Source organism: Acomys russatus, chromosome 6, assembly GCF_903995435.1.
Source record: "Acomys russatus chromosome 6, mAcoRus1.1, whole genome shotgun sequence".
In the NCBI taxonomy this organism is placed as follows: domain Eukaryota; kingdom Metazoa; phylum Chordata; class Mammalia; order Rodentia; family Muridae; genus Acomys; species Acomys russatus.
Window position 1 is genome coordinate 60,259,887 of NC_067142.1, and position 11,956 is coordinate 60,271,842.

Sequence of the window (11,956 nt, forward strand, 5' to 3'; positions counted from 1 at the left end):
TCTTATGACTCACAGGAAGCAGGCTCCCTTATAAGGAGGCTCTGGCTGAAGCACAGCTCAGTGGTCCTTGACTGACTACACATCGAAACTGCTGGAAGAGTGGAGAAGCAGCATCGTGAGCAGCATACGCGAGGAGTCAACACCCAAACAACCGTTCCACAGAACAGTAAGTGCAGATTCCTAGCAGAGGGGCCTTGGGCCCGAAACATAGATTTATATGCGTGCACACACATGCGATTAAGCTTTATGATAAAAAGCTCTGTCTAAGCTGTTATAACACTGTAATTAAAACCTGCTTTTTCTCTTTGTTTAAAATAATGAAAGTATTAAAAGTTTGCATTTATCTGCCATAGTAAATGTCTGTGAAATAAGTGACGAGGTATGGGAACCCTGAACTCTCACAGGGTTTACTTAAATCCTGTGGTAGAAAGGGGTGAGTAACTCACACTTAGAGTTTCCTTCTGTGACTAATTCTGCACTTTCTCTCCTCAGAAAAGCATCTCCGGTCTAATCTCTGGATGAAAGGAACTGCTGGAGCCATGAACATCTCACAGTTTCTCTCCACTCTCACTTTTGGTAAGCTGGAGTCATCAGAGAGCAGGCCCTCTCATCTTCACCCCACTGCCTCTTGAGCAGAGGGTATTTTGTTGTTCGGGGGGCTATTCTGTGCTTTTCACAGTGGTTAGCAGGACTGCTGACGTCTCCTTGTGCTGCTGTCCTGTGGTGGGAATGCTTGGTTTGCTTACAAGGGAAGGACGGATCTTCCTTGTGAAGATTCATTCATTTGGTTCCTCAAAGGGAGCTCGAACAGGTGTCACACAGCATCCAATGATCGTTGTTTTCTCTGACTTCCATTGTGCTGTGGAGTCATAGGAAAGCATGGCGCTCGTGATGTAGCACCAGGAGATGGGCAGTCGTGCAGTGATCTACAGAAATGCTAGAGCCTGCAAATGGTCCTCTTCTTACTTTTAAAGGCAATAGTTTGGGCCATCACTAAGTTCCCTATAAGCCAAAAGTAAGACACCACAAAACAGGTCTAAACTTTGCTGTTCCCTTCTTGACCCACTCCAGTGCTTCTCATTGGAAAGAGCATAGCTTGGTATTACAACGCCTCCGTCGAAGTCATGACGTATAATGAAGCCAGTGCGTATTGCCAGCAAAAGTACACGCACCTGGTGGCGATTCAGAACAAGGAAGAGATCAATTACCTAAACTCCAACCTGAAATATTCACCAAGTTATTACTGGATTGGAATCCGAAAAGTTAATAATGTATGGGTCTGGGTGGGGACCCAGAAGCCTCTGACTGAGGAAGCGAAGAACTGGGCACCAGGTGAACCAAACAACAAGCAAAGAAACGAGGACTGTGTAGAGATCTACATCCAAAGACCCAAGGACTCCGGCATGTGGAACGACGAGAGATGCGACAAAAAGAAACTGGCTCTGTGCTATACAGGTATGAAGGTTCTGCATGGTGGAAGGCTGGTCCTGTGTGGAGGCAGCCTGATGGACTGACAGCATGAGAAATATTTGGCCTCTGCTATGCACACTTTCTGTTTTTAAAGAGCTGATTATAGAACATCCCAATAGTAATGATATCTCCTTGTACTGATTTGTGTGACTAGGCAAGAATGTATGGGTATATGCATACATATTTGCATATATGTGATTCTATCAATATAGAGAGTATATACACTCGAATAAAACACGTGTTCTAGTTGTTTGTAGCTATTCTACTGATGTCCAATTATTATCACCAAGTTATACAATGATGAGCCTAGGACTTGGATCTGGCATGTCAGTCAAAATCTCGAGTACCAATGCCATTAGTATTACTTGGATTGCATTGATTCTAAATTAAAAAACAAGCACACAAATAAAAAACTCATGATGAGCACCATAATAACTGACTGTCCTCATATGGGTTGTGCTTTCTGTAGCTTCCTGTACCCACACATCCTGCAGTGGGCATGGTGAATGCGTAGAGACCATCAATAGTTACACCTGCAAGTGTCACCCTGGCTTCTTTGGACCCAACTGTGAGCAAGGTAAGTCTTATCCTCACCTGTTGCTTCTCCAAAGATGGTAACACCCTCTCATGTTCTAGAAGGCTTGTCAGCCAGGCCCACACGTTTCCTTTGCCTGAACACCAGAGTGAAAGTGCTGTGGTAACTGAGACTATGAAGTCAGATCCTCCTGGGTCAAACTCCAGACTTACAACTTATGGCACCTTGACGAAGCGGTCTTACAGGATGATTAAATATTTCAGTTGTTGTTAAACTAAGCAACCACACGTGGCCATTAGCTGTAGCTAAGCTTTTGAGGTTCCAGGGAAGTGCAAAGATAATAATATAAAAACAGCATCATAGTCTAATGGTGCCATAGAGACTGGACCACAGGCAATGTTCAATGGGCAAGAATTATGGCATCCAGTGTCCCTCTCTCATGTGCAAGGTCTCAACATGTGACTTGATGCCTTTCTCCCCTCCAGTTGTGACCTGCAAAGCACAGGAACACCCTGACCATGGAAGCCGGAACTGCAGCCACCCTTTTGGCCCCTTCAGCTATAATTCCTCCTGTTCTTTTGGCTGTAATAGGGGCTACCTACCCAGCACCACGGAGACGACCGTGTGGTGTACGCCTTCTGGAAAATGGAGTGCGCCTGCCCCAGCCTGCCACGGTAACCCTCAAGCACACCAAACGTTTTCACTCCTCCTCGTTGCCTTAGTTTTTATCCAACACATAACTTATTCCAATCCTGTGGAAAGTTCTTTTTGTTGTTTCACTTAGTAAAATGTATTCCCCTCTGTGAATTGTATGCACAGTCTGGTACCTGATTGGTTAACGAAGGATTTTTCCCACTTAAAAAAAAAAAGTGGGTATTTCTGAGGTTCTGGTGACATGTAAGGGAAGGTCATGGAGACAGGGGAGACACATCTAGATGGCCTGGTGATTTTCTCATGGACATTGCTGTTCGGCTTGTCCATGCAATGGGACTGACGTTAGCCCTATGTTGGTCAGGGAGCTTCAATAACTCTGCACAGCAATCTTTGTTCCCGGGAGCAATGAATATGTTTTGTGTGTTAATATTGCCTTTACACTAAGTCATGAATCTTGATCTAGAGGCTGTTGTTTTCTTCGTTTTTGTTGTTTCTATGTGTAGTAAAATAGATCAGAGACCACCCAGCATAGTCAAAACGAACAATAATAAGGAAAGATGAAAATATGAAAAGTATAGTAAAGACTAAAACATTTGTTACGAGTCTGTAAGTGCTCCATATTGGCACAGGACTTTGGGTTATGCCCTTTGAAGATGGGGTTCACCTTCTTTGATAGCCCCTAATTCAAGAGAAAAGGAAAACATCTGTGGAACTTTCTTTGAGTAAAGCTCTCTCTTCTCCTTTATCTCCTCAGTGGTCGAATGTGAAGCTTTGACAAAACCTGACAATGGAGTCAAGAAATGCTCCTCAAGTCCCGGGAACTTCTCATGGAACACGACCTGTACGTTTGACTGCGAGGAAGGGTACAGGCGAGTTGGAGCTCAGACTCTACAATGTACCTCATCTGGTACCTGGGACAATGAGAAGCCATCATGCAGAGGTAAAGTTCTCCCATGCTTTCTCTTACTCAGCCGAGGCTGGAGATGGGCGAGCCAGGTTTACTAATTCGAAGGGATGCTTGTGTTACAGCCGTGACCTGTGATGCCATCCCTCAGCCTCAGAGTGGCTCTGTGAGCTGCAGCAACTTAACAGCTGGAGAGAAGTTTGCCTTTAAGTCATCCTGCAACTTCACGTGTGAGCCCAGTTTCACGTTGCAGGGGCCAGCCCAGGTTGAATGCAATGCACAAGGGCAGTGGACACCACAGATCCCAGTGTGCAAAGGTGAGTAAGAAACTCTCTTTTAACACTTTTCATTTCCAAAAAGTGTCTGTCATCTGTCTCGGCCACTGACAATGACTTCAGGTGTCCCCTGTAACTACTGACACCAATTGTGAGGGGAAGCAGTAATACGTCTGAAATTGATTTTTTTTAAAAAAAATATGAATGCACGTCCAGGAAGAAGCAGTGTATTCAAATAACATAAGGAGATAGGTTTTTGTTTGTTTCTAAACTAGGGCATATTAATAATATTAATTTACTGGCATCGGCATAGAGTAAGAAGAATTCTCAACATAAGAGAAATCCTATTTAAAGTGTAAAACTCAGAATAGTGAAAATACTACTTGACCCTCATCCTTCTAGAACTCATAGGTAGCAGTGGTGACAATATTCCCGGCTTGCTATCTGTCACCTGCGAGGATTCTTTTGGTACCGACATAAAAGCATTAATGTTGAGCTCACTTTCCAGCAAAGGCAAGAACATTCAGAAAGAGCAGCCGTTGCTATTATCCAGTTCTGGCATCCTCAGGGCCAACTTTAGCACTGAGCAATCCCAGGGGCAAAGCCACAACACCAAACTCAAGCCAAGAGCAGGCAAACTGTGTGGGAGGCTCCTTCTCCTTCCTTTGCACCCCCTGGAAGCAGTCAGGGCCCACACTTGTTCTTTGGTGATGTAAAGTCTTTCCCTTTACCCTCACTGTGCACACCAGACCAGCGTGGAGGACCTGCATTCTTTGTATTGGCTGCCCCGTGCATTATGGGTCATTATTATGGAGAGACTGAATTGCCTACGAAACACAGCCTCTGTCCCGGGAATTCATAATGAAGAATTGCGTGTGTGTGTGTGTGTGTGTGTGTGTGTGTGTGTGTGTGTGTGTGTGTGTGTGTGTGTGTGTAGGTCAGAGGACGACTTGCAGGAGTTGATTTTCATGTGGGTCCCAGGAACGCGATTCAAGTTGTTAGCACTGCCAGAAAATGTCTTGACCCGGCAAGCCATCTCTCTGGCCCCCTGCAGACGTGCTTTGGGTTTTACTGTAAGACGGAAGCGAGTGCACATCTTCGTGGCTTGGTTACCCCGAGACGCCTGCTATAGCCCAATGCTTATGCCTCTGAATGGCTTTTCTCTTCCAGCTGTGGAATGTGATGCTATCTCCCCGCCTCAAAACGGTTTCATGGAGTGTGTTCATGCTACTACCCGGAGCTTCACCTACCAGTCCGTGTGTGCCTTTCAGTGCAGTGAGGGCTTTGAGTTACACGGGTCGGCTCAACTCGCATGCACGTCCCAGGGAGAGTGGACTCAAGAAGTCCCCTCCTGCCAAGGTAACGTTGAGTTCACACTCCCACCACACACATCCACGTAGCAGTTGTGTGGTGAGGCTTTTGTAACATCTGCCATGGACGTGTCGTTCGCAGCTGTGCACTGCTCAAGCCTCGAAGTTCCGGGAAAGATGAACATGAGCTGCAGTGGGGCAGCAGTTTTCGGCACAGTGTGCGACTTTGCATGTCCTGATGGATGGACACTCAATGGCTCTTCGGTTCTGACATGTGGTGCCACAGGACGCTGGTCTGGGATGATGCCTACCTGTGAAGGTGATGCTTTGATGGATGGAGGTTGCCTAGGGGAGCAGAGAGAAGGAGCCTTATACTGCTAAGGCCGCTAACACGGGAAACGCCCTCAGTAGGGTTTCGGGGGGAATTGATTACATCTTCAAAGCTAAGTCCCTGCTTCATGCACTTGACCACGTGTTTCTTCTGCCGATAGTGATAAATATACAGAGAAAAGGCCAAATGACAGGACTGAAAGACCCTAAAGCCAAGTGTTGCTCACACTGTTCCCTCCTACTTTGTTTCCTCAGCTCCGACCGACACCACCCACCCCTTGTTAGTTGCACTTTCTACGGCAGGAACCTCGCTCCTGGCACTGTCCTCATTTATCTACTTGTTCATGAGATACTTTCGGAAGAAAGGTAAATTCAGGCATCTTTTCCAAAACAAAAAATGATTTTGAAAATTTTATATATTTTTTTCCTCACTGATGAGCTATGACCTATTGAAAGTTTTCACTAGAATCTACAAAGCAGAACCTAATTATTAAATAGCCCCAGTAAATGCCAATGTAATAAAGCAAAAGTTTCAGGACAAGGATTTATTATTACTCAGCTCAGTGTTGAAAGTTTTAGGAAACCCGTGTTAGCTGTGCTAACACTGCTTAACTCTAGGTGGCGCTACTCACTTTAAATTCCAGGGTGTCTTTGGAGTCGCTCAGTCAGAATTATAGTTATACCATGATTCTATTGGAATAGATGAAATGCTTTCAAGTAACAGGAAATTGCTTGGAACAGTCTAAATTTATAAATATATCATTTTATATATTTTATATAAAAATAAAATAAAATATTTTATATAATATATATGTATATATATTTCCTGGTGTCAGGAAGCTGCTGTGTTCTTTGAATATTTCTTCCTTTGCATTTTACCTTAATTACCACCAAATGTTTATTATAGTGCCCCTGTAGTACCGAGAGTATAGACCCAGATGAGTCTGATTTGCTTAAAATTATTAGTTCAAATTAATAGTTTTCTTTCTCTTGCAGCAAAGAAATTTGTTCCTGCTAGGTAAGCTGAATTCTTGTACAAAGCATGCTATTCAGTACTACATAATTTTTTTTTTCTTATCTGCATGTGGGAAGGCAATGCTTGACATACCTTTCTCATGTTTCCACAGCAGCTTCCAAAGCCTTCAACCTCTTGGAAACCATCAGGCGCCTTCTCACGTCATCTAAGCTCAACAGGTACGGTTTGGGCAGGTCATGCTAATAATGAAAGAAAAAAAAAATCCCCTTTTCAAACGGTGTTTCTCCTTGACACTCTCAAACCTCCATTGGCTAGAGGGAACCCCTGTCTTTGTGATAATTTGTAGACAGTCGTTTCTTCCTTTTTTTAAATTTATTTATTTATTTATTTATTTATTTTTTTTTTTTGCGTGTGGGACGAGAGGGAGGGACAGAGTTCTGGGTCAATTTACTTTTACTTGTGTGCGATGCTGGTGAATGTGGTGGCCCTGATGCTGAAGGCTAGCCCCGCTCAGTGACTGGATCCCTAAGCGTGAACCAGAGCTAGGGAGTCTGAGAGACCAGTGCTACTCCCCCTTTCTTCCTCTGAGATGAAGAAAATGAGGCACAGGGTTTATGGGAACTCGCCCGAGTTTCCAAAGCTACTGTGCATCTGGGATTCAAATACCAGCAGCAGTGTGAACTGAAATCTGTGATTCTCAATATGGTCTCAGTGTGAGAGTATGCCTGGAAGGAAAAGGCCTTCTAAATAATTGTTTCTTAATGAGCAGAATTTTTGGTGTAATTTGGGGCTTAGAGAAAGATTGCACAGAAAGGTGATGTTGCAATTTGCTTCTTCAGCCCCCTTCCTTTGTTTTCCTTATATTAACATCCTTCATTAGCATGGTTCTTAATGATGACCAATATAGTTGGATTACTATTAATTAAAGCTCAAGGTACACTGGGCTTCATTCTTTGGGTTGCATGCTCCATACGGTTCAGCAGGTATACATGACCTATATCTACCTAACAATGTCATAGAGGCTAGTCTCGACATTGTAGCTGAATGACATTGGCAGTTTATAGCTAGACCTTCGAGAGGCAGCCTGCTTAAAAGACGTGTTTTGTTGTTGCTTCCAGCATGCAGGCTATTTGGAAAGAATTTACACTCACTTGTATTTGCAGGGGGCACAGATGCATCCTGGGAAACAGAGTGATCTGCTGAAGGCATGAAGCAGAAAACAGAATCCTGGTTTCTCTTGCCTGCTTGTTGACAGGAGCCTGACTCCATGGATTGATACTCAGTGACGAGGCCAGCCCTCCACCAGAATGACCCAGTTTCCTCTTGCCTATCCCAGGCATCCAGACCATGCTGACCACAGAAGGTGGAGCGTGCCTTCCTCAAAAGAGAGTGAATACACTGAGGGCCTGGGCTGGAGCAGCAGCCCTCCTTAGTCACTGTGGACTTTGGGGACAGAAACAGCATTTTGTGGCTTTGTTTCTTTCTCTTGTTCTGCACGTAGCGTTTCAACTGCCAATGCTGTGATTGCAGTCACAGGGGTAAACAGTATCCATCAGCAGTCTTGAACAAACAAGTTTCTATTTCTATGTTGGAAACAAAGGCAAAGATGTCGTACTCTCAGGTTATGGCTTGGGAGTGCCGTTAGGGGTACAAGGTGCCAATCCTGCCCAACACTACATGTTAAGACTTCTGGGCAGACTCACCAGCTTCCCCCCCCCCATGGCTTTCAGGGGCCTATGAAGTATTCTTGGACACTGTGTTGTGTCCACGCACTGAATCTAGAATGATGTCCATCACTTTTATTTTAGCACAAGAGGTCAAAATGACTTTAAACAATAATATTAATAATAATAAAACCAGAATCCTGTGGCCTATCACAAGACAAAAGTTATCCTAAATCTTTTTTTATTAGCAAATCCTAATGTTATATCTGCAGTAAACTTGTTTTCAAAATGAGGAATTAATAATCAGTGTGAAATCCTGAGTGTTTAACAGTGGCTGGTTTTAAGGCATGGTACTATCAAAAGAAGAGAAGTTGAGGAGAATGTTTGCATGTTTAGGGGATATTTTGCCTCATATTTTTTTTCTGGAAGAAAAACTTCCTTGAGGCCAAATGTTCTGATTTAATAAACAAATAAATGCTTTTAAAAAGTGCATTTAAAAGCATTTGTTTAAAAGCTTGTCAAAATGTGAATGTGGTTGGAATTCCTATAAAGGTGGTTTTTATACATGACAGATACATGATTCTTGTATATTGTATATGATTCTAAATCCACAGATGAGGACTCAACGTGTAACAGATCCAGGCTGTACATATTTTTGTTGCTGTTGTTTTTGGCTTTTGAGACAGGGTTTCTCTGTGTAACACTGGCTGTCCTGGACTCACTTTGTAACCCAGGCTGGCCTCGAACTCATGCAGATCTGCTTGCCTCTGCCTTCCTGAGTGTGCTGGGATTAAAGGCATGCGCCACCATGCCTGGCTCAGGCAGTAGGTTTTTTTTTTTTTTTTTTTTTTAAAGAGCAAAGGTGTCTAACGGTTCTTCTGTAGTTGTTCATACGTCCCAGAGGGGAAGATTGTGAACACAATGATCGTGTTTTACAGAGATTAAAATTCACAAGGAATGTCACCTGTAGCTGGCAATGACAAATCCTTGAGCAGTAAGAGCCAAAGCTGTTCCCATCAATAGCGTCCCAACTTCCAAATTCACATATTAGAGAAGAGAACTTTCTTGACAGTTCTGGCACTGGAAGAGCCAGTTGTGAATAGGGAGGTGTGACAAGCGTTAGGATGAAAGGGATTGGGGAGAGGAGTAAGAGTGACAGCAAGAGCTAGCGAAAGAGAGGGAGAGTAACTGTTGTAAACCTGTACAATATAAATGGTTACATATTTTATATCAGAAATAACTGTGTGGAATATAACTGTGGTGTGTATCTGAGTTTTATAGAGTATTTTAAATTATGATTTGAAATATTTCATGGTTTGAGTATGTATTTATTTAAATATATCAAACTTATTGTATTCATATGTCGTATAATGTTTGGCAATAAATGTGTTTCTAGTTATCTTTGTGTATCTGGGCTTTCTTAAAAATTGTAATTCATCTAGTTAAAAAATAGCATGCCATAAAATTTACGTTTTAATTAATTAATGTGTGTGCATGCATATGTATGTGTGTGCACATGTGTGTGTGCATGTGTTCACGTGTGTGTGTGTGTGTGTGTGTGTGTGTGTGAGTGAGTTGTCACTGTGAACGTGTGGAGATCAGAGGACAGCTCTGAGGAGTCGGCTCTCTCTTTCCACCATGGGCTTGTGTGGCAAGTGCTTTCATCCACTGAACCATCTTCCTAGCACAAAAATTCCCCCTTTTAAAATGGAAAACCAGGCAACCATATACCTAACTCTGCAACACTCCTTTGCCACAGAGTGAAAGCTAGTGAGTTAGCAGTCTCCTCAGAACCTTTTCCCTCCCCTCCAGGCAGCACTCACTAGCCTACACGGTCTAAGGATTTGCCTATTCAGCATGTTTGATATACAGTGAGTAATGCTGCTGTCAACACCTGGGTGCAGCTGTTGAGGTGCCACCGTCTCTTCATTGTCTTTAGTACATGTCTGGGCACAGGTCACACAGAAACTCTGCTCTGGCTTTGGAGGAGTCTTCCAGCTCCCTCCTGAAGAGGCTGCTCTGTTTTACAGCTGAACCTGCACTGAGAAGGACTCCAGTGTCTCCCAGTCTAGCTAACACTTCCTATTGCGTCTCTTTGATCATTATGGTTCTAGCATGCGTGAAGGTGTGTGTGTGTGTGTGTGTGTGTGTGTGTGTGTGTGTGTGTGTGTGTATATATATGCTCTTGTACCAATACCAAAAGATCCAAACTATGAAAAAATAATCTAAAAGAATTGCCAAGACCAAGGAAGCAAAGTCTTTGCTGCCTGCCAGTCTCAGTTGCTATAATTCAAAGAAGTTCATGTTCATTTTTATTGAAGACCTAGTAATTATTCCCAAGATTAGGTTCACAATGAGGTTCTCCCCTATCAATATATACATTCTCCCTGCATGTGTACATTATACATTACATAACACACAGGCAGGCCTGGTGTGGGCAGACCTCATCTCAGTCACTACTCACTCTGAGCTACAATAACATTTTGCCTCAGTCTAGGATGCTGGTAATCCTGGTTCTTAAGCTGTGGGGCCTGAGCTGAATCACATAGTCTCCTGTGTCGCAGAAGGCCCAGGCATTGTTCCAAGCATCTAACCTATTGATGGAGCTGTCATACCATTGGAATCCCTGTGGGCACCATTACCTGTGGGAGTTCCAGCCAGGAAGATCAGTGAACCTTCCATAGCTAGACTTATACTCAGTAGGTTATAAAAAAGCAAGCAAGCGCATGACGGAGGGGAGAGCTGGTAAGTGTCCAGGGGATGACGAAATTACCTAAGAACAAATAAATTTTTAAAAATGAGGCTAGTAATAGTTCTGTCTCCATAGTGTTTTATATTACCTGCTAAGTTCCATTGTTGTTATTGTTATTACTATTTTGTATCTATTATTTGTGTGTGTGGTGTGTGTGTGTGTGTGATGTGTGATGTGTGTGTGTGTGTGTGTGTGGTGTGTGATGTGTGTGTGGTGTGTGTGTGTGTGTGTGGTGTGTGTGGTGTCTGTGTGTGATGTGTGTGGTGTGTGTGTGTGTGGTGTGTGATGTGTGTGTGGTGTGTGTGTGTGGTGTGTGATGTGTGTGTGGTGTGTGTGTGTGTGTGTGTGTTGTGTGTGTGATGTGTGTGTGTGTGTTGGCACATACCAGCCATCATGTTTGTCATTATTAACTTTCTTACCATGCAAATATGATCATGTCAGTGGCTTGCTTCAGATTGCCTTTAATTGGCTGAATTAAAATCTTACACTCTGTTTTATCTCTTTCATGTTTTAAAAATTTATTATAAATTATTCAGATTACATCCCGATTGCTATGCCCTGGCTTGTATCTTCCCGTTCCTACCCTCTCTTCCTTTTCCACCCTATACCCTCCCCCAGACCTCTGACAGAAGGGGCTCTCCTTCCCTACCGTGTGATCACAGCCTATCAAGTCTCATCTGGACAGCCTACCTCTCCTCCTGCCTGGCCTTCCCCAACTCTGGGGAGTGGGGACGGTCTCTGACATGATGAACTCTGGTGCCCCCCAATTTGATCGCTTCCTCTTGGTGGGGAACGGGAAGAGACAAGCCAGGGGATAACATGAAACTGAAGAGCTTCTGGAAGGCAAAGGACACTGTTAACAGAACAAAACAGAAACCTACATACAGACTGGGAAAAGATCTTCACCAACCCTTCGCCCAACAAAGGGCTAATATCTAAAATATATAAAGAATTAAAAAAATTAAACATCACCAAACCAAAGTATCCAATTAAAAAAATGAGGTACAGAGCTAAACAGAGGATTCTCAGCAGAGGAACTATGAACGGCCATGAAACACTAAAGAAATGCTCAATGTCCTTAGTCAT

General features: G+C 43.5%; 1 protein-coding gene across 1 annotated transcript; it reads left to right on the plus strand.

Annotated features, from left to right (window-relative positions):
* The first annotated feature begins 381 nt into the window (after nt 1-381).
* Nucleotides 382-6,663, plus strand: Sele (selectin E). Its single transcript, XM_051148338.1, has 12 exons — nt 382-433; nt 493-576; nt 1,072-1,455; nt 1,940-2,047; nt 2,491-2,679; nt 3,414-3,599; nt 3,689-3,880; nt 4,820-5,197; nt 5,291-5,467; nt 5,734-5,844; nt 6,475-6,496; nt 6,606-6,663. Exons 1-12 carry the CDS (start codon nt 382-384, stop codon nt 6,661-6,663), a joined length of 1,941 nt encoding a protein of 646 aa, XP_051004295.1.
* The last annotated feature ends 5,293 nt before the right edge of the window (nt 6,664-11,956 follow it).